At 37.1% G+C, this 22,125-nt stretch overlaps 1 protein-coding gene across 1 annotated transcript in view; it reads left to right on the top strand.

The window, feature by feature from the left end:
• Window positions 1-22,125, top strand: part of LOC137296913 (ankyrin repeat domain-containing protein 26-like) — a 523,769-nt gene that overhangs the window by 8,001 nt on the left and 493,643 nt on the right. Inside the window, exon 3 of the mRNA XM_067828810.1 lies at window positions 4,668-4,841. Coding sequence (XP_067684911.1) covers window positions 4,668-4,841 — 174 coding nt within the window. The remainder of the gene's footprint in view (window positions 1-4,667; window positions 4,842-22,125) is intronic.

The following is a 22,125-nucleotide window of genomic DNA, read 5'->3' as shown; positions in this document are numbered from 1 at the left end:
ATAACTTTCATTTTAATATTTGCATTTTTGTTTTTATTAAGTTGTCGTAGCTTTCAACAGAATAATTGTTTTCGTCGTTAAGTGTAATGATGCAGACGACATACACTACGGCGTGCGTGCGAATTATGATTCATATGGGCAAACTATGAAATGTCTGCATATTACATTCCTGTTATACATTCGCGGATCGGTTCTTTTTATTAAGTTTCAAAATGCATACAAGTATGATTATAAAGTAATAAGGATTATGAAAGCAAGTATAAAGACGTATATTGACAAGTGTCTACATACTGATGAGTGAACGTTACAAACCAAGTAAATTTAGCAAGTGAAGAAATTTATCGCGCAGTATTTTCACTTCGACCCCGACCTCGCTTAGGTTATGTTACAGGTTGTCTCATGCAAACTCCTTTTGGTAATGATTCAAATACATATCTATGTAGCTTTGATTTTCTAACATGATGAGAACAAACCATACATAATCTCATTAATTCAAATGGATTTGACTTACCGATTTTCAAAAATGACGGCGCCCCGCCTTGGGATGAATGCTATTTAAGTTTGTTTTCACCGACTTACAAAAGCAAAATTACTTTCTACTGGTAGTAAAATATGTATTTTATTGATGGACAATAGGATTTTGCAAGACATTGCTTATAGCATAACAATTTCACTCTTGGAAGTGAGGTGGCGGTCAATATAACATTGCTTACAATATAAATGTCACTTCGACCCCCACCTTGCTTCCTTGGAAGAAGTCCTTATGTTAAAAGTTGTGTCATGCAAAATCCTTTTGGCCATGATTCAAATGCATATTTAACTACTAGTAAAAAGTAGTTTTGATTTTCTAACTTGATGAGAACAAATCATAATCTCAATAATTCTAACGGACTTTAGCCCGTGACTTCCCGATTTTCAAAAATGGCGGCACCCTGTCTTGGGATGAATGCTATTTAAGTTTGTTTTCACCGACTTACAAAAGCAAAATTACTTTCTACTGGTAGTAAAATATGTATTTTATTGGTGGACAATAGGATTTTGGATGACATTGCTTATAACTGTTAACATAACAATTTCACTCTTGGAATCGGTCAATATAAGGGGTCAATATAATATAACTTACGATAATATTGTCACTTCGACCACAACCTTGTTTCCGAGGAAGAAAGGGTTATATCCATGCAAAATCCTTTTGGTCAGCAATGTGTAGTAAGCAGTCTTGATTTTATAAACTCGATGAAACTTGGACTCCATTTTCTATCCTGGAAGCGTGGTAGGGGGCGAACCATCCGATTTAGTATATACCACAGGCTTCCACAACGCTCACTTCGCACACACTAACAACCAATTTAAGCACAAACTACAGTCTGGTGGAAATCTGTGCATAGTGACACCATCACCCGACCCCAAGGAACAATTGACTGCAACACAACAATTTGGCATGTCTTTGGTGACTTCGAGAAATCAGCAAAATGACGAGCTTCCTACACATTTTCTGTACATTTAATTGGAAGTCGTTCCTTCTATGACATCACTGTAGGGCTCTGACGACAGAGTTACGTAACCTGTCTGCGGTTTCGTTTGCGGGCGTGAGAGAAGCAGACAGCTTTTTAGCAACTTTTGAGCGTTTGGTATTAATTAACCACAAGTTTTTGTTTAAAAAAAATGGTGTTTCGTTTATGACTAACCAGAAGTGTTTCATGTGCAGTGATAAAAATAGTACCAAAAAATTGAGTTTAGTGGTCCTTTAATAATTTGAACCTATGGTTGTGCCTTTTGCTATTTACCATGTTTACAGATTTTTGGCATTTTTATTTTTATCCCCCTGGCATGTAATATGGGGGGATATAGTTGACGCCTTGTCTGTCTGTCCGTCTGCCGTAATAATTTTGTTTCCAGAGCATAACTCAAAACCGTTCAATATTTTTAGACCAAACTTGAAAGATATAATAATCTCAACCTACAGTTGTGCCTTTTGCTATTACAAAGTTTGGGCATTTTTCTTTTTTTTTTTTTCCCATGGAACATTTTGGTGTTAGTCTTATGGTGGGGTGGGCTTCGTTTCCGGAGCATAACTCAAAAACCGTTCAATATTTTTCTGCAAAACATGGTAGATATATCAGTCAGTAACTAACGTGGTGCCTTTTGATACTTACAGGTTTTTGTGATGTATCGTTTTCTCTTTCCCTGGAAACATTTCGGACTTTGTCTCAAAACTGAGAGGTGTGTTTCATTTCTTGAGCAGAACTCAGAAACTTCTTGATATGTCAGTAAAACTTGGTAGATATGTGTGCTTTTTGCTCTTTACAGGTTTTTTGTGATTTATTATTTTCTCCTTTTCCATGGGAATGTTTCAGACTTCGTCTCAAAATGGAGAGATGGGCTTCATTTCCAGAGCAGAACTCAATAACCGTGCAGTATTTTTCTGCCAAACTTGGTACATATACCAATCAGAAGCTAGAATGGTGCCTTTCGCTATTTACGAGTTTTTGTGATTTCTTAGTTTCTCGGTTTCCATAGAAATGATTCAGACTTTGTCTCAAAAGTGAAAGGTATGTCTCGTTTCCTGAGCACATCTCAAAAAGTTCCAAATATCTGTCAGCAAAGCTTGGTAGATATATATGGCCTTTAGCTATTAAGTGTTTTTTGTGATTTATCATTTTCCCAGTTTCCATGGAAATGATTCTGACTAAGTCTCAAAATGGAGGGATGGGCTTTGTTTTTGGAGCAAAACTCAAAAACCATTTAATATCTTCCAACAGATCTTGGCAGATATATGAGACAGATCTTGAAATGGTGCCTTTTGGTATTTACAGATATATGGCATTTATATTTTTCATGACTTCCATGACAACGATTCAAACTTAATATAAGAAAACATCAAGTAACTGTTAGATGATTTGTCCTTTCAAATATGTGGGGGCCAAGGGGATATGTCATCTTCTGATGACTCTTGTTTACAGTAACTGTCACGATTTCAGGTTTATTCAAAGGTGTAAATGAAATATTTTACCACCCGAAATGTAGATAAATTCCACATCAGCCCTCATATCTATACCTCATATTATGTCACGGAGACGTGCCACTCTGATTGGTTGAAATTTCATTCATGGCTAAGAATTGTGCACTTTTGTCCCTTAAGTTCATCAAAGATTGAAATGAATAGTTTTAATCACAGTGTTTCATTGATAACGCTGCCAGTGAGTGATTTATGTATTTGCACCCCCTAGACTATATGTGATCTTTAACCTTTGAGGTGATTCTGTTATCACAATTGCTGCCTTCTTATGAATATCATGATACTCATTTAGCGATGACTAAAACTAAAAACAAAGTAAAATGCATGTAGGTTTCTGCTACATATGTTCATTTTCTATAGGCAAGAGGGCATTTTCTCCTGAGTGGTGGCTGTTTTCTCAAATTCATTTTCTACCTTTTTTGTTGGGGTCCATTTGTGCTATGTCCTTGCAAAATCAGTTTCCCAAGCCTATTTCAGAGCATGGCAGAAAGCTACTTGGCTAGTGGTTCTTGACACTTATTTCCAGTGGCTAATATGGTTGCTGCATTTGTTCTCCATGTTAACTTTCTTCTGGTGCTACCCATTACTGTGAATACATCATGAAGTGGCCAGTGACAACTCATACCTCAGAGAGCAATTTGGTAAATACTCAGAAAATAATTGATATTAAGTGACTGTCCGACAACTTATGAAGCTGTTGACTGCATTTCTGGGTGAGCTGTAGGACCTTGGCACTCTGCAGGGATAGTGATAAATGTCACATTCACACATGTTCTTCCTGCATTAAAGGTCACATGCAATGTAAAATGCTGCTTTGTGGATTCTGATACCTTTTCATGTGCACTTACAAAAACAAATCTCCAACAATGCAAATACAACCTGTAAAGTTGGAAAAAGATTGTGATGAAACAAGCCCACGAAACACGAGTTGAAACAATTCACTAATTTTCACCCAGGGCTGGGGGGAAAAGTGGTTTCAACAGCTATTATGTGCTGCACTCATAATGCATTAGCAGTGAAAAGGTTCGTGGAGACTGAAACAGTATGCCTGCTTGGAGTATGAGGTTGTGAGCAGTAGTCTAATCTTGGTTGTGTACACAAAAAAGTAAATATTCTACTCGTTACATAAAAAAAAAACCCATGTTGACTGTGGTCAATGTCTAGTTCAATGATACCTATATGTCTGTTTGCCTGTCTGCTAATGACCATATGCAATGCACAACTTCAGTCACTGACCACATGCAGTTCGGAATTAACACCTGTCAGGCTTATAAGCCCATAAACAAAGAGTCGACAAAGCGTATCAGCTAATGAACCAGTGGCCAATGAAAAAGCTTTGTTACACATGAGTGCACACCCACTGGCTCTGACTGGGTTCAGGTATCATGGCGGCTTCATTTCGGGGGAGGTAAACCCAAGTACAAATTGTTGCACTTTTGATTTGTGATTATACAATTATAATTTTGTTCATTTGTATTTTTTAATCAGCAATGGATTTTATAAATCAAGAATAAGTGATAACTGTGTTTTAAATTATTTTATTTTTTGGGTTGCATGTGGCCTTTAAATTGACATACCATGGTACAAAGTGAAATGCTGTTATATCTAATGCTTGTTTCATACCTACCTTGTCTTATATTTTTGTCAGGCAGTGGACGGTGGTTTTGCTGATTGTGTGGAACTACTTCTTGACAGCCATGCAGATGTGGATGCAATGGACAAAGAAGGAAATACATGTCTTCACATGGCATGCCTTGATGCAAGTCCTGAAATTGTAACCATGCTGCTGAAGAAAGATGCAAAAATCAATACCAAAAACAAGGTGAGGAAATATTAGTTCCACATAATGGTAAATTGTATGTTAATATTTATTTTGTTCACATAATATAAACTGTTGCTGTTTCTTTGGTATTTGCCAATTATCAAATTACAAATTATCAAAGTGCTGTATGCTTATCCTACATAACTGCTAGCTCAACAATCACTTTTACCTCATCTAACTGAATGTGAACTTTGTAACAAACAATTTGTTAAAATATGTACTTTTGTAGAAATATGCAAATGGAAGGATTCGAGGTTTGGTCTGAATCACATCACAGACAAATTCTGCATTTAGGTTGTTTTCTGTCCATGAAATTCTGGAATCAGGAAATTGTTCCCCTAATATTCTCTGTAATGCCAGCTATATTACTGTCGAAACAAACCAAATCCCCTTCCCAGTTCATCTGTAAACACAAGTTCTTTCCTGTATTTTCTTTGATAAGGCTAAAACGTCCAGCTCACATTTTTTGAGTGGTGTAATCACTGTGTAGCACATAACAATAAAAGATTCTTACTTGCAGTACTTGTCTGGTTTTAAAGGATTAATCAAGTGAGTATAATTTAGTTGAATGAATTTTGGGAGTATGAACATTTAACTTGCTGGCTGTGCAGAGAAACATTCCTTGTGCCCTATCCAGACTCCCATCTTTATCATTGTTGAGTAGATCAATTAGAAAGTCATCTTCATCAGCCAGTAAAAAGGCCCAAACTCCAGCGATGCCGATCTCCTTCAGTGGAGAGTAGGGGGGATGCAGCAAGATTTCGTACCCACATTCCTGGACAGCAGCGGCTGCAACGCGAGAGGTGTGTACTGGAGCATTGTCTTGATGTAGAAGAATACCACGTCTGATCTTGTCTCGGCGCTTCTCCTTGATTGACTGTCACACTTGCCTCAACAAGTTAGCATAATATTCCCCATTCATTGTTCTTCCTTTTGGGTAAGTAATCTATGTGGATGATGCCTTTGCTATCCCAGAAGACTGTCGCCATTACCTTCTGCACTGATCTGGAGGCTTTGAACTTTTTGGTCCTGGGAGAAGTGACATGTTTCCATTCCATGGATTCTTGTTTGCTCTCAGGATCATAGTGGTGGATCCAGGTTTCATCACAGGTTACTAGCCTAAAGTGAAAATCTTCTGGATTCTTGTTCTATCTGGTTAGTGTGGAGTTGCTTATGGTGACCCTTGTTTGCTTCATTTCATCTCTAAGCATTCTTGGCACCTATCTTGCGCACACCTTAGACATGACGAGATGTTCCTGAAGAATTGTCTTGATGGATCCGTGTGAAATGCCTGTGGTCTCCTCTAACTTGTGGAGTGTGATTTGACGATTTTAAAGCACAAGTCTATGCACTCTGTCAATGTTTTCCTGACTAGTGCTTGTTGTTGGGCGACTCTCTCTACCATGCTTAAATTCATTGACCCATCGTTTGATGGTAGCAGATGAAGGGGAAGACTTCCCATAAACTGGTTAAAGCCTTTCTTCAATGTTCTTCGCCAAGTTTCCTTCAAGAACTAAAAACTTATTTACTGGTCTATACTCAATTTTATTCATTTTCACTGCCATGAGGGGGTCTCTTTCTGTCAATGTGAGGTGTTCAATAACTTCTGAGAGTAGGATACCAAAACTTATATATCACATCAGCTACACCCAAGGTTCAATGTCGTACCATAGGCTGTGACACCTGGGTATGAAAAATGCTCAAGGCTCAAAACTTACTGACATCCCTTCGTATGTCCTTCCTCTTCAACCCTCTCTTTGAAGTCAAATTAAATTCTAAATATGTCACGTACATATATACTTCATAGTTTTGAATTCTGGGGAAAGTTGCCTGTTTCTTGATACCATTCACTATTATCTCAGATACAAACTAAAGTGCTTAAAATTGCCTTTCAAAATAGGCTTCATCGTAAATGTCGTCATTTTTCACACTATACAAAATTGCGTTTCACAGCATTATTTCCTGTATGTTGTGAAATATGAAAATCAGATAAATACTGTGAGTATTGAATTTCAAAAATAGCATACTAATTATCACTGATATCAAGTTGTCATGTAACCAGTAATGATAATTCTGAAACGTTGCCGATGAACCCAGAATCGGTTGGGATGTTTTCAAAAATACACTTACACGAATGCTGAAATGCGCTTTCTGCCATGTTGGATAGTGTTTGCAAGATCATGTTTCGAGAAAGCTGGTATTGAGACGCCTATTACGTTGTATACTTCATAGTCAGCTGCGACAAATGCATCATTGAATTCCCCATACATTTTAGAATCAAATTACAAATGGCCACTGTTTCAATAAACCGAAATGAAAGATACTGGGTGTGAAAACAACATATATCAACAAACAAACAACAAATACCAACTGTCAGGATAAAACGAAAGATACTGGGCATGAGAATGAACAGCCTGTTGAAAAGACTGGGCTTGTTTGAATTGTAAACAAAGAAAAATTCCGATTTTACACATACCATTTTCGGAAATTTTCTGAAATCCAGCCGTTTTAATCTGTGTTTACATTGACTCAATACATTTAGAATATTCAGGGGAGGAGTATCATAGCAAGAAATAGCAAATTAAAAATACATCCAATGCAATCATTTGATAATTCATAAGAAACTGTCAAACCTTCCTTGCCTCATGACGCCATGACTAACGCAAAATCACGCAGAGCGACAACGGTACTTATTGGCATTTATGGCTTCTTACAAAATTTACAATGTGAACAATAAAAACATTGTTTGAATAATATTTATATGGGAAATTGACTCAGTAAGTGTACCAAACCACATTTTAAGCTTCTACACAAGTGTTGGAAGATCACATGAGCCATTACTGCAAAATGTGCTTCTGTTCCTGTGATGTAAAATATTCAATACGTTGGGACAAATATTGCAGTTTCATATGAACAGGTTAATAAACAGTGATTTAATTCAACTTTGCAGGTAAAAGTGATATTAATGAAAATGATTTGTACATTTTATGAAATGTATAGGCACACATGTTTTAAGGATTTGTCTTGTTTGTTTGTTTGTTTGTTTTGCTTTTATAGACAAAACAGTTTTGAAAATTGATTGACCAGGTGCAAGTTTGTCAAAAATGTTTTATGATTCATTATCATTGTTTTCTATAATAAATTTCAATTTTGATTTAAACATATTTTGACAGCAGGATATCTGACGCAAACAATATTTATACGAAAATTGTTTAGAAATATATAAACCAGGTCATGTCTTAGACAAACCGTTCGTCAATATTCTAAGTTCCATACTGAAAAAGCCTTTCATTGCATACTTATGAAGAGAAATAGTTACATAATCATAAGAAGAAAAGTTTGTATCCTAAATGAATAATCAATGAATATTCAGGTGTTGTGAAATTTTCATTTACGCTAAATTAATGCCAGGCAGGTGCGCATGTTGCTCATAAGACGATATGTAGTGAAACTGTCTAATTGTTGATATATTCAGGACACTATTTCAATGGTGAAACCATTTATCCTTATATTTTTTCTAAAGAATGTTGAATTCTGACATAGAAGCCGAGACTTTTTACACATTCAGTGGAAATTAAGTGAGATATATATATAATGATCAGAAAACAAGTGTTGTCTTTTTCCGACGTCACAAAATGCACAAAACATGCCATGATGTCAGCTGAAATGTCGCATTAATTTCATTTATGTCATTACATTTGAAGGTGTGTCTGTTACTTTGTTAATAATGATACATAATGAATCAAAATACATCTACACAAACAGGAGAATGTGGGAATCTAGGAAATAAATTATGTATCGGATAGGGCTATCCAAATCGCTATTACCTGCCATCTCATGTAGTACATTGGCATCTTTTGTGAAACTACCAAAAGGTACTTGCTCACATTGGAGAACTTTGTATTGGTATAGTTTAGAATAACAAAACATAATGAAAATATACTGTTCGTATCCACAGCAGATTTTCTCCGTGTGATCTGAGTTATACTGAGTTACTGACATTTTGTTATGGTTAAGAATTTGCTGTGACAAAAGGTGTAAGAAATCCCTTGTGAACCAGCAAAACAGAACAAAGACAAGTCTAAATCATTCAGATATTGTATTATTTAAGCAAAGAGAGCAAGTTATACAAAGTCACAAGCCAATTTCACAATACTGATTTCAAATACAATGCAAAAGTTAAGATCTAAGACAATGGGTCACAAAATATAATAAAGCAAGCAGACAGAAAGACAGAAATTTATTCAGTAATAGTCCAGTGGCCAAAAATACAAACATAGATATAATTAGAACTTACATGCGTTTACCTAAAGACATCAGAATCTCTTATTTTCCCAAAGTTATATAAAAATAAGCATAAATTATTTATAACATCTATGTTTTTTGAAGTCATGTTTATAAAACTGTGTTGTGAGATAAGGTGTTTCAAATATTTATCCAGAAACTTTTTTCTTATGTCTAGGTAGGCTTTACAATAAAGTAGAACATGTATTTCATCTTCAATTACATACAGATTCATTTGGTAGCAAAAAGGACAGAATCTTGAATCATATTGGACATTGTTATATCTACCAGTCCTAGAGTAAAGTTTATATTTGCCGCATCTAAATTTTGTTAAACAGTCTCTTAAATATGGGGCAGTACCTATAGAGAGATAGGTTTCAACATTCAAGATGGACTTGAAGAGTATGTAATTAGAACACTTGGTTGTATTATGTAGGGATGAGAACCAGTCATGTGAAAGATTATCAGATAGTCTTTGTTTAAAAACAGACATGAAGACATCAATATTTCCAATATCCTGTGCAATCCAGCCAAACCCAAATCTATAAAATATTCTTGATATGAGACGCCCAAGTCGTTTGTCCAGATTCATCCAATGACTTTAGCATTAAATAACACTGGTGGGGCAACCTACAGCTTGGAAGAGTTAAAAGTCTACACCAATATTTAACTGCCCTTGACATATAAGTAAGCTGAAGAGGGAATCTGCCACATTCACCAAGTGCCATATTGTTGCAAGTATTTTTCCCAACTTTTAGGAAATATTTACATGTTTTTATCTGTATTTGTTCAATGATTTTACAGTTGGTAACACTCCAAATTTCTGAACCGTAGCTGAGAATAGGTTTTACCATAGCATCAAATATTCTAAAAAATCTGCACATGACAGAAAACCTATACGGCTTTATTGGCTTGAGAAGGAGGAGTAGTGTGCGCTTTAGTTCAAACTAACCTAGGAGTAAACACGATACCCAAATACCTGTAGTATGAAACAGCTTCCAGCCTTTGCCCAAAAAGCAACCACTTTTCATACTGTCTAAGAGGCCCACTATTCCTGAACACAACAACCTTGGTCTTATCAATATTGACCTAATATAGCAAACTCACGAAAGTCTTAGTGCGAGAGAGAAACAGTTATGCAGAGTGTAACACTGCAAGAGGTCTGACGGTGGCTATGAAGATGAAGTGTTTGCAGCGATTGATGATGATACTCCAGTGAATGTGAATGTGAATGTGCCCCCTCCAACACGGCAGCTATATATATTCAGTCATTTCCCGAAAGTTTGAGCAAATACGACCATTGCCACTAATGTGGCGAGATCTAGAATAACCTCCCGGAAGTAAACAAATAGTAAGTCAAGGGCAGATAATTTCCAGAAAACCTGCTGCCAAAATCCTAAAAATGCTGACCATCTTTTATATGAAATTTGACTCATCACAATTATTTTTCAAAACACTAAACGTTGTGACCCAATAATAATTATTACTTAATTAATAACAAAATATACAGAAAATACACACTCATAACACTATGATGTAAAGCATGGCGGAGTAATGCCTCCTTATCTTTATACGTGCATGACCTGTGTGTCGACATTTGATGTCGTGGAAGAAAATAAATTTTTGACATATATTGCGGGCCATTTTTAATATTGAGTGTATAACATTGTGCATTAACACATAAATCCATTTCACATACTTACAGCGTTCGGACATCAGGCTGTATTTTCTTCGCTCACACTTTTCGTAAAGATGACATTAAAAAAAATAGTGCTTTTATTGGTGCACGATAAAAAACAGACGTTTACCGCTTTTTAACGTACACAAAAGTTTTGGACAACTTTTAGTCATGTTTATTTCTCAAAACACTGAGGTAGTTGCAGTTATATTTAAATTAAATATTCTACATTTGTGTGTAACTTTATAGCTGTATGCAGGTCCAGGTCACACAATGTTCACTTTTCAAACCTAACGAAAATGTGTGCCTGAAAAATATCTCGGCATCCGGGAGGTTCGTGCAGAAATTGACAAGATCCAAAGCTTGCACTGTTTAATAACACAGAGAAAACAATAAACATAATCTTCTTTATTCAGGTTGGAAAACCTACCGATCGGCCTATAATTATGATATTTGTCAAATAAATTTGAAGTGGTGCATTTCTGCATGAGGATACAGTAATTCCTCGGAATAACGTGCTTTGCGATACCGTTGGGTAACATCGTCATCATAGTAGCAACTGATGAAAGACAAGACATGCCATCAGTCGAATTACGACGAGTACTTTCAATGTTTGCTGTGATGCAACACACTGCACTTTAGCGCGGTAAGACAAAGTCACCCCAGAATGTATGGTGTCAGAAACCACATTTTATCCCAATTTTATTTAATAAAACTTTTGGCAGAAACACTGGAAACACCGTGAGAGAATGGCATTACCTCATTCCATATGCGTACAACTTCAGCTTACCTCATTTGTGAGGGTCCATTTTTCACGCCTACATCGATAGCACCAATTTCACATTATTCTTGGGGTGTCAAACTGTCTCCTATGTAAATTGTATCCAGACAGCTGATGGCCTGTGTTCATTGTTATGTTAAATATGTTTGCAGAAAACTTGCATTATATACTAGTCAGATAGCAATCTGTTACAATAACAGCTGATAATGGAATAGAAGTTCTTTGATGTAATATTATCAGATTGTTTTTGCCTGAATCAACGGTACATTGGAGCAAAACATCTGTGCACAGCTGATCGCTATTTCCGGCTTCACGTGAATATACGTCTTTGATAACAGGTAGCATAACTGGTACAACAATCAAGTTATCATGTCTAGTGATTTTTGATTGCAAGTTTCCTGTACATATATATATATTATTATTTTCACCTTCAATGATACGATATATATTTGACTGGACACAATTCACGAAATAGCAGTTTTGTTATGTCCTTGGAATATACGATCTTACTCAACCTTTGTTCCACATTATGTAATAGGTACTATAATGTGGGGGGTCATCCGTGGACCCCAAGACCCGCGTTATGGCGAGGGATGACTGTATTTCCATCATTCAAGTTCTGATGTTCTAAGGTTTTCATTCAAATCCTTTTTTGAAAATTTTCATCGTTTTAAAGGAGTTTGGATATTGCTAATTAAATATAAGTCTATAATATTTTTGACAGTTTCCCTGAAAATTAATTACATAGGTATTCAGTTTTGCACAGTTGTATTCCTAAGGAAACATCTTATTCAACATGATTGAATTTCCATTTTCACCAAAAATATTTCCAAGCTCTGGGGTCCATTAACTATACATCTCTTATGATCATATAAAACCATTTTGTGTGGAAATTGATAGTTTGTGTAATAATTTGAAAAATGTTCAAATATAGCCCAATTGGCCGACGGCAAAATAGGCATGACAGCCAATAACATCCTGTTTGGCCTGACACTAATTTGTTATTATGAATTAAACGAGTGATATATATACAGCACTGTTATTTACCAACTATGGGCTTTAACACATGTTTTCATATGCAGTTAGTGACATGGTCACTTTGGCTGCAATGAATACAGTATGTGGCGAATATGATATATCTCACGAATATTGGGTAAAGAATATGAATAATTATTCACAAATACAATATTGTAGTTAAGTGATTGACGCACAGTATGGAACCCCCATGTTGAATGTTAATTTATCGTATTGATAACTAGTCTTATTACCTATGAGGGCGACCATATTGGGTCCATATTTTTCATACCATGCCCTAGGGCAAAATATCACTTAATCATGGTAACATGACATCATGAGTAATGCCATGAAATCATGGTTCTTATATGATGTTGCATTCTGCAGTGTCAGCAGGTAGCCAGCCCATGTTTAAAAGTAGATTTGCTTTTATTTTCCTCAATTTAATGACTGTGGTAATAAACATCTGATATGACACTCAAATTTGGTATGTAATAGACTAATAGTTATAGTCCACAGTACCATGTTTAACCTTTGCACTACTGCAAGGCTATTGCATACTTCATTTTTGCATATCTTGCTTTGATAAGGGCTCAAGTAAAACATGCTCAGTTAAAAAATTGTAAATATTCATTCATATTCGGCTGTGGTGACCACGAATAATGGATTGAATTCATGAAGGGCTATGGTTCGATTCACCGCATATGCGAATGTATCATAACAGCCTTACTGGTCACCATCTATATTCAACAGCAAAAAAATGCAAGTCTGTTTTTTTGTCAGATTTTCAAATGAAAGAAAACCGAAATTGTCTAATCCTATTCCATGGAAAACACAATCAATTAAACAGCTGAAAATTGATGTTGACATTTAATAGTAAGAAGTTCAAACTGATCACAATTTGTCAGTGGGAGATGTCCCTGAGCTTGAAAAGTGACAGTCCCTTTAGTGGCACATATTGATCCCCTTGAGCTTGCACACAGGCCATGCAATGTCGCTGCATTGGGTTCACAAGGTTTTGAAAGAGTGTGTTTTTACCAAATGGTTCCACTCGAACACCAACCTCCGTTCCATCTGTGAAAGTGTGAGTGGCTGTCGACCTGCAGCAATCTTACATCCAATTTCATCCCAGAATGGTCAATGGGAGCCATATCCGAGGAAAGAGACACCCATGCAAGAATGCTAATGTTCTGAGGGTGAGGGTTCTAAAATCTGTTGGTGTTTTTGACGTGCAAAAATTAGTCCCAGTGCTTTTCTTGTCCCATGAACTAAGGCTGCTGTTACTGTTGCTGTTCAGTTTCTTAGATGAGTATCCATAGATGATCGTGCACGCGAGTTGTTGCTCATGGCTATCTGGTATGGGGACGATCAGCAACAACCCGGGGTTTCTGATGACGTTAAGCAAGTCATGTAATGGTGGTAAGATAACAGCTCAATTATCTGGGTACATTGGTTGCAGATCTTCCTCCATGCCAATGGCCATTCCCTTCTTAGTCGTTTGTCTATGCATTGTTTGTGTGGCATGTACACTTATCATCAATACTGATTGACACCTTTATAATGGATACCTCAGGGTGAAATGCATGCTTTCCATCCATGCTCATGCTGAAATTGAAAATTAAGCAAAACTTACTTGGAAGTTGATTAAGATTGTATAAAACCAATCACAAGCAGAGGGATCACGCGAGATAGTGAAAGCGAGCAGGAGTCATAAATTAAAGGGTTATTTGAAAACCGCCCATGACAAGGGACGGTAAAACCAACCAGTAGAGAGGGCATGTGATCCCTCTGCTTGTGATTGGTTACATATATTCTCAATCATCCTTCAACTTCCAGTTAAATTTTGTTTGGTTGAAATGTAATTGAAAATTAATCATGCTGCAGGATGTGATCACGTAAGATATCTAAAGCTAAGGGTTTCAAATAACCACACCAACAAAACTGTTTCTAACACGGGTTTGTTGTAATATTTCCCTAAGGTAGAGCAATTACTCCAGCCTGCAGTTTGTAGAATGGTCTGCAGAGGCACACTGTAGTTCTTTGATGCAGCATGAGTGGAGTGAGGTCTGAATATGAGAGTGTCCAGTCCACTTAGCTCTAAAACTGGCTTAACCCATCTAGCCACTGTGTCTTTGGCAACCGGCTTGTGAGGCTGATTATAACTGTTCTTGTTGGTGGCTGCCTACTATGCTATGTTTCAACAAACTTACGCATTCTAAATTTACAATTATTGCCTGAAAGTGTCATGTTTGTATGTCCAAACAATGTACAATTTGCAGTCTTTGGGCTTTGTCCAGTTACAATTGCTATCAAAGTCACAGCTTTAAGTGTTAGGTCTTTCAAGGTCAGTTTCCGAACAGGTGATTTTGCATGAACATAATTAAGGACTGTTCCAGTGTACCACGTGACAATGTTTCTTGGCAATACAGGTCTAGCGTGGTACACTCCTTTTATGAATTTGTTTATCAAGGGGTGACTACCAATGGTTCCACTATCTGACACAACTGCAGACGACAGGGCTGTTCGTGCCATGTTCAGAGCACTATATCCAAGTCATGCAGCTTACACAGGAAATCAAGCACTTCACTTTACATCAGGACACAACTACTCAATGTTTCAGTGCAAAACACCATCTACCTGTTGACATAGGTGGCCTACTGCTTTCTTGTGTTAGTTCTCCAGGGCTGAACGATGATTGGGGTAGCTCTCTGCAAAACTCATCACCTTCTGAAAGATCGCCTGACAAGAGAAATGCAGCTAGCATCATCCTTGTCAGTGGATAAGTCTGAGCATTGTTGTGGGCAGTGGTAGAATTCTGCGGGCTGGTGGTAGGATCAAAGGCGGCTGAGTGATGAATCTGAGAAGTTGGGGAAACATGGCTGTGTGCTCCATAGAGGAGCAATCAGGATGCCTCTGGTTTGGACCTCCTCTGTTTACTTCAGGACAGCGTTGATCACACTAAAAGGCGGGGAAGCATAATAGAAGTATTGTTTCCAACATGGCATAGAAAAAGCATCAACTGCTTGTGTGTCTGGGTCAGACTGCCCCGAGAAATATTTTGATGTGAAATGATCAATTTCTGGTCTGCTGAAATGGTAACATACACCATCAAACATATTAGGTGTAAGGTACCATTGTCTTTGATCAGCTGGGATGCTTTGTCTGCCAAGACATTGCACTTCCCAGGGAGGTGAGCTGCTCTTATCCATATACACTGTGAAATACTCCATTCCCGCATTTGACGTACTAGACTGTTCAGTGGGGACTTCTTGTCACATATGTGATTTATGTATGCAACAGCTGTACTATTGTTGACTAGCAAACGGATGTGACAGTTCATTTCACTAACACAGAAAGCATGAAGTGTCGGACACACAAGTAACAGTGGTGGCGTGTAGTCCTGTGCATAAATCTGGTGAAGAATGATAGGCGTGGACAGTGCTCGGATGAGTGTGACTCCTGAGAGTTTCCAGGACAAGAGTCCTGCCCCACAATGAAGCACGTGACACATGAGGTCTCACCTTAGGCAAGTGAGCTTGTTCAAAATTGTCCCTGTTCACCCAGCAGAAAATAGGTACCTGGTGGGATAAGTTGTGTGACTATAACCTTCTAGTGCCTAACAGGCAGCTTGGGTTATCCGGGATTATAATATACCTGCATTGAATGTTAGCGCTAAGAGCATTCACCTCGTGTGTGAAGTTTGGCACAATATAAACTTTCATAGTATTATATAAAAAGTTCGAAGTAATTTATGTGCTTAGCAGCTCCATCATGTGACCAGTGTTCGCCAGTGCTCTGTCCATCACATACCCCTCCCCAGGAGACTGATTACTAAGTACCCGATCACTCCACTAATTGTCTCCGACCTACGTAAATACATGCCTTCTGAATTTTGTCAGCTTTCTCTGTCGTTAATGACACACTCATAGAAAAAGAGTTAATGATAAAACCCAGAAAAACAACTTGTTGACCATGTTTAAGGACTGACTTCTCTGGGTGTATGACAAAGCCGGGACGTGAAAAGTTCAGCAGTTTCCATAATGAATCATGAGCATTCTTGATTATTATCCCCAGATATGAAGGAATCATCAGTGAAGCCAACCTTCATGTGTCCTTATCACAGCAGATGTGAGGATGGAACATGCAACAGTTTTGTAAAGTGTCTGGGTGCACACATGCTAGTCCGTTTGAAGACATGTTAACTCCCCACCCCGTGTGAACTTGAGATATATATCGGCACCGAATAGTAAGCATCCTTTTAGTCGATAAATGCCATGTAGTAGTAGAATTTAAACTTTCCGTCTTAAAATCTGATTACTCAATATGTCGTTCAAGTGTTTCAGATTTTTCTGCCATTTTTCTTTTTCTGAGACCCGAGAAGATCCGTGGTAGAAAAGGCCCACAACAACCCATGCTTGCCATAAAAAGGCGACTGTGCTTGTCATTACAGGCGACTAATTAGATCGGGTGGTCAGACTTGCTGACTTGGTTGACACATGTCATCGGTTCCCAATTGTGCAGATCAATGCTCATGTTGTTGATCACTGGATTGTCTGGTCCAGACTCGATTATTTACAGACTGCCGCCATATAGCTGGAATATTGCAGTGTGCGGCGTATAACTAAACTCACTCACTCATTTACTTTTACATGCAACGTAAAATACAGCTTTGCAGATTCTGAGACCTTTCGGTATGCACTTACCGAAACAAATCATCAAAAATGCCAATTCAGCCTATAAAGTTGAAAAAAAAACACGATGAAAAAAGCCAGCGAAATCAGAGTTCAAATGATTCACTAAATTTTCCCCAGCACTGGGGGAAAAAGTGGTTTAAACAGCTATTATGCGCTGTGCCCATAACGCATGCGCAGTGAGTAGGTTCGCGGAGCTTGAAACAGTATTCATGCCCGGAGTATGAGGTCGTGAACAGTAGTCTAATCTTGGTTGTGTACACAAACAAGCAGCCTCTGTCACAGAGAAAGCTCAATGTCTGGTTTATTGACACCTGTATGTCTGCATGCCTGTCTGCTAAAGACAATATACACAGCTTCAATCATCGACCACATGCAATTTGAACTTAACACCTATCTGGCTATATGCCATAAACAAAGTAAATTGATTTATGACTCGTGCATTCAAATCATGTCTCTGCCACATTATGTAATTAGACAGGTGTGATACTTGTACATGTGACATGTCTTTATGTCTGTCGGTTGCAAACAAACTACATCCATTTTTCTTGGATGACTGATTCTGACGGAAACTGGTGCATACTTCTGTCAATTTCAAGTCCTGCTTTGTACTTTGAATGACAGTTTCCAGCCACGCAGTAGTTCACCATCTCTACAGAGATGATTTTTGATTGGGTCGAGCGCAAATTCAGAGAACGTGTATTTACAATAATCTCTGTATACATTCTTTATGGATAACAACTTCTTTTTTGTTTGACAATGGTATATGAATCCATACTGAAACGACGCATCAAGTACAATAAATGAAGTTGTTATCCATAAAGAATCTTGTGATTCACCGTACTAAACTGCCCATCAAACAGATCTTCTTTCTGTACACACAATGAGCCCCCAGCATATCAGCACATGAACCAACCAATCGGAAACTGTCTTTACACTTGAGTGCACATCCACTCACTATGACTGGGTTTGGTCATAATTTTGTTTATTTGATTTTTTACAAGCAACGGTGTATGTTATATGTCATGAATAAGTGATAATTGTGTTTTAATTAGGTTTGATTTTTTGGTTCCATGTGACCTTTAACATTAACTTCATGAGAGAAAGACATGCAAGATGCTTATCAATAGACGAGACACATTCAGCACACATGACAAAGCACAAAATATCTTTGAGATGACCCCTGGTGTCATTCGGCAGGTGAGTCGACTTTCTGTCCTCGTATGTAGCTGAACGACCTAATTGCCATTTATACTCTGATCTATTGTTTTTAGCTACTAGTTGTACTTTTCTAAGTTTTGCCAATTTTGCACATAAACATGCTTTTCTTGACATCCTCTTACGCAACCCACTGAATGCCCAGTTAGGCCAATGTGAGTTATTTTGACATATCCTATTTGCAGTTGTGTAATTTGGAGGGATACAGAGTAATAGCCTAAACACAGGTTTTTATCCCTCGTGCGTGAAATGTGGGATGATATAGCTGACGCCTTGTCGGCCAGTAATCATTTTGTTTCTGGAGCATAACTCAGAAACCGTTCAATAATTTTAGACCAAACTTGATATTACATCCCAACCTATATTTGTGCCTTTCGCTATTTACAGATTTTTGGCATTTTTCTTTTTATCCCTCCGGCATGTAGACGCCTCGTCTGTCCGTTCGCCTGTAATCATTTTGTTTCTGGAGCATAACTCAGAAACCGTTCAATATCTTTAGACCAAACTTTATAGATATAGTAATCTCAGCCTATGGTCGTGCCTTTTGCTATTACAAAGTTTGGGCATTTTTCTTTTTTTTTTTTTTCCCATGGAACATTTTGGTGTTAGTCTTATGGTGGGGTGGGCTTCGTTTCCGGAGCATAACTCAAAAACCGTTCAATATTTTTCTGCAAAACATGGTAGATATATCAGTCAGTAACTAACGTGGTGCCTTTTGATACTTACAGGTTTTTGTGATGTATCGTTTTCTCTTTCCCTGGAAACATTTCGGACTTTGTCTCAAAACTGAGAGGTGTGTTTCATTTCCGGAGCAGAACTCAAAAACTTCTTGATATCTGTCAGTAAAACTTGGTAGATATGTGTTGCAGACCCCAAAGTGATACCTTTTGGTATTTACTGGTTTTTGTGATTCATCATTTTCTCAGTTTCCATGGAAACGTTTCAGACTTAGTCTCAAAATGGAGGGATGGGCTTCATTTCCGGAGCAGAACTAAAAAACTGTTGAATATTTTTCAGCAAAGCTTGGTAGATATATCAATCGGAACCTAAAGTGGTGCCTTTTGGTATTTTCAGGTTTTTGTTATGTGTTATATTCTCGGTTCCATGAACACGTTGCAGACTTCGTTTCCGGAGCACAACTTGAAACCATTTCATATTCAAAAGATCTTGGCAGTTATATGAGACAGATCTTGAAATGGTGACTTTTTCTGATTACAGATGTGTGGCATTTATATTTTTCATGAATTCCATGGAAACAATTCAGACTTGGTCTAAAAACACAATAAGTAGCTGTCAGATGATGTGTCTTTTCAAATATGTGGGGGTGCTGGGGGGATATGTCACCTTCTGATGACTCTTGTAATAATATACCATTAATTACTATGTATAACAATTAACTGTTCTTGTTAGGATAAGACTGAAATGTTGCTGCTGTGACGATACATTTTAACTTACTCACACATTCTCTCTTCCCGTATTCACCTCGTCCCACACATCTAAAAATATCATGTTACAAATGTTATAAAAAAAACCAAAACAGTTCTGATTATAGTATTATTCACGTCAACTGAACTGTTAAAAAATCAGTGGAGGAAAATCCCCCAAACAGCTGAGATGTCACAATCCAAACACAAAAATGTCAGGTTAGATCCCTGTTGATCAGTTGGGACAGCCTTATTATTTTAAAGTTATAGAGTGTGTCACCTGTCTTGGACACGGATGTAAAAGGCACACCCTGTACTCTGTGACATCCATAATATATCAACATTTGCACATATTTCACATATACAGGATATGTTTACAGGACTGTTTTACTGATACCTGTTTTATTACCACAAACACTGCATGACCACAATATACTCTGGACTAAAATAGTTAGGGATATTTCTAAATTTTGATATTATGAATGATGAGGTATCAATTCATTGACACACTGATAAAGTATCAGTCATACAGATACCAATATCTCTAACTTATCTTGTGCAGTATATTACACACGACCTGATGACTGATTGTCATTACACCACTATGTACCATAGTGGCATTATGTCATGATTGTGTGTAAGTGCCATCATATCACTTACTCTGTTAGTAATATAACATATATGCATATATCACCTGTATTAAGACTTAGGGTTACATACTTAAGGTGAAATAACATTAACTGAAAATGTATATTATGTATATATACACAATTCATTAACATTTTCTAGAGTAACTAGACATAACTAGCATAAAATTTGAATAATACTCACACCAGCTGAATATACAGGAAAAACAGACAACCTGACACTTACATACAACATCCAACTGTTTGTAATCTCTCACCTTTGAAATCAGTTCTTATACATATAAACACCCCCATCCTCCCACCCCAAGCTTATACTCAACTTAATTGAACCCAAGCTTACTTACCAAACATACAATGGTCTTTCACACCACAGACCTACAACACAAGACAATTGGATCACTGCCTAAGCTTGCAGGTCCTCACTCTAAACCAATACCACCTCAAACATGATAAAAAAAAAAAAATGTTCCCAACCCAATAATCTCATATGCAAAATAAGTGAAGGCATTGAAATTTAACCCTGGGTTCCTAAATAGTTATTGGATGTTCATAAGAAACACATACAACCATATGAAATTACATGACTCAAACATTTTATACACTGAACTACTGAAAATTCAAACACTAACACTGAATACTTGATGTATAAGAATAGGTTAGTCACACCCTTACAAGATTAGTTATTTAAATAAATGCTGCAAGGACTTTGCCAGAACAGAGTTTATTTAAATAACAATGGAAGTCAAGGTGATTAAACAGCTTACACCACAAGGGGCATACTTTTTTTAACACATGTGTATAAAGATAAAGATAATCAAACTAAGAACAATGCTATGAGTTTTTTTGAAAACAGAAATAATTGAAATTTATTAAGTGAAAAGTTCTCATATTTTTGTAGATGTATTCAGTGGTGTGTTTGTACATGCGTACTTCCCAATTCTTGTTAATGAGAAATCTCATGAACCATTGTACCCAATATCTTCAACTTTGGTGACAGCCTACATGTTAGGGGATTATGCAGACACCAGATTGTTTTGGTGACCTTGGCCTTATTTTCAAGGTCACTATGACACTTTGAACACTTTTCAGACTCTTACATATCTCATGAACTCTTTTATTTGTTGTCTTCAGATTTGGTGACAGCCTACATTTGGTTAACCTTTATTACGGATTGTGCAAACAAAATATTACTACAACTCTTTGTCCACTTTTTTAACTTGAACTAACGCAACATTCCATACAACATTGGAGCCAAGTCCTCAATTTTGTTGACATTGTGATTATCCTGACACCAGTCATTTCATGCATCTTGTGTGTGAGCACAAAGTAAATAATAATATTAATCATAATACTTTTAGTTCATTTATCATGCGCATTACTCCATGCACAATTCATGCTCGAAACGCCCAATCAATCTGATTATTATTATCCCGAACTAACCCTAGCAGCCTGTTAGGTGCTAGAAGGTTACTGGTTACATGACTTAATCCATCGGGTACCCATTTTCTGCTGGAAAGAACATAAAAGATTGGTTTAATTGCGGTATC

The sequence above is a fragment of the Haliotis asinina genome, chromosome 9, assembly GCF_037392515.1.
Source record: "Haliotis asinina isolate JCU_RB_2024 chromosome 9, JCU_Hal_asi_v2, whole genome shotgun sequence".
NCBI lineage: Eukaryota > Metazoa > Mollusca > Gastropoda > Lepetellida > Haliotidae > Haliotis > Haliotis asinina.
Note: the sequence above shows the minus strand (reverse complement) of the source record. Positions and strands in the feature narration are given on the sequence as shown.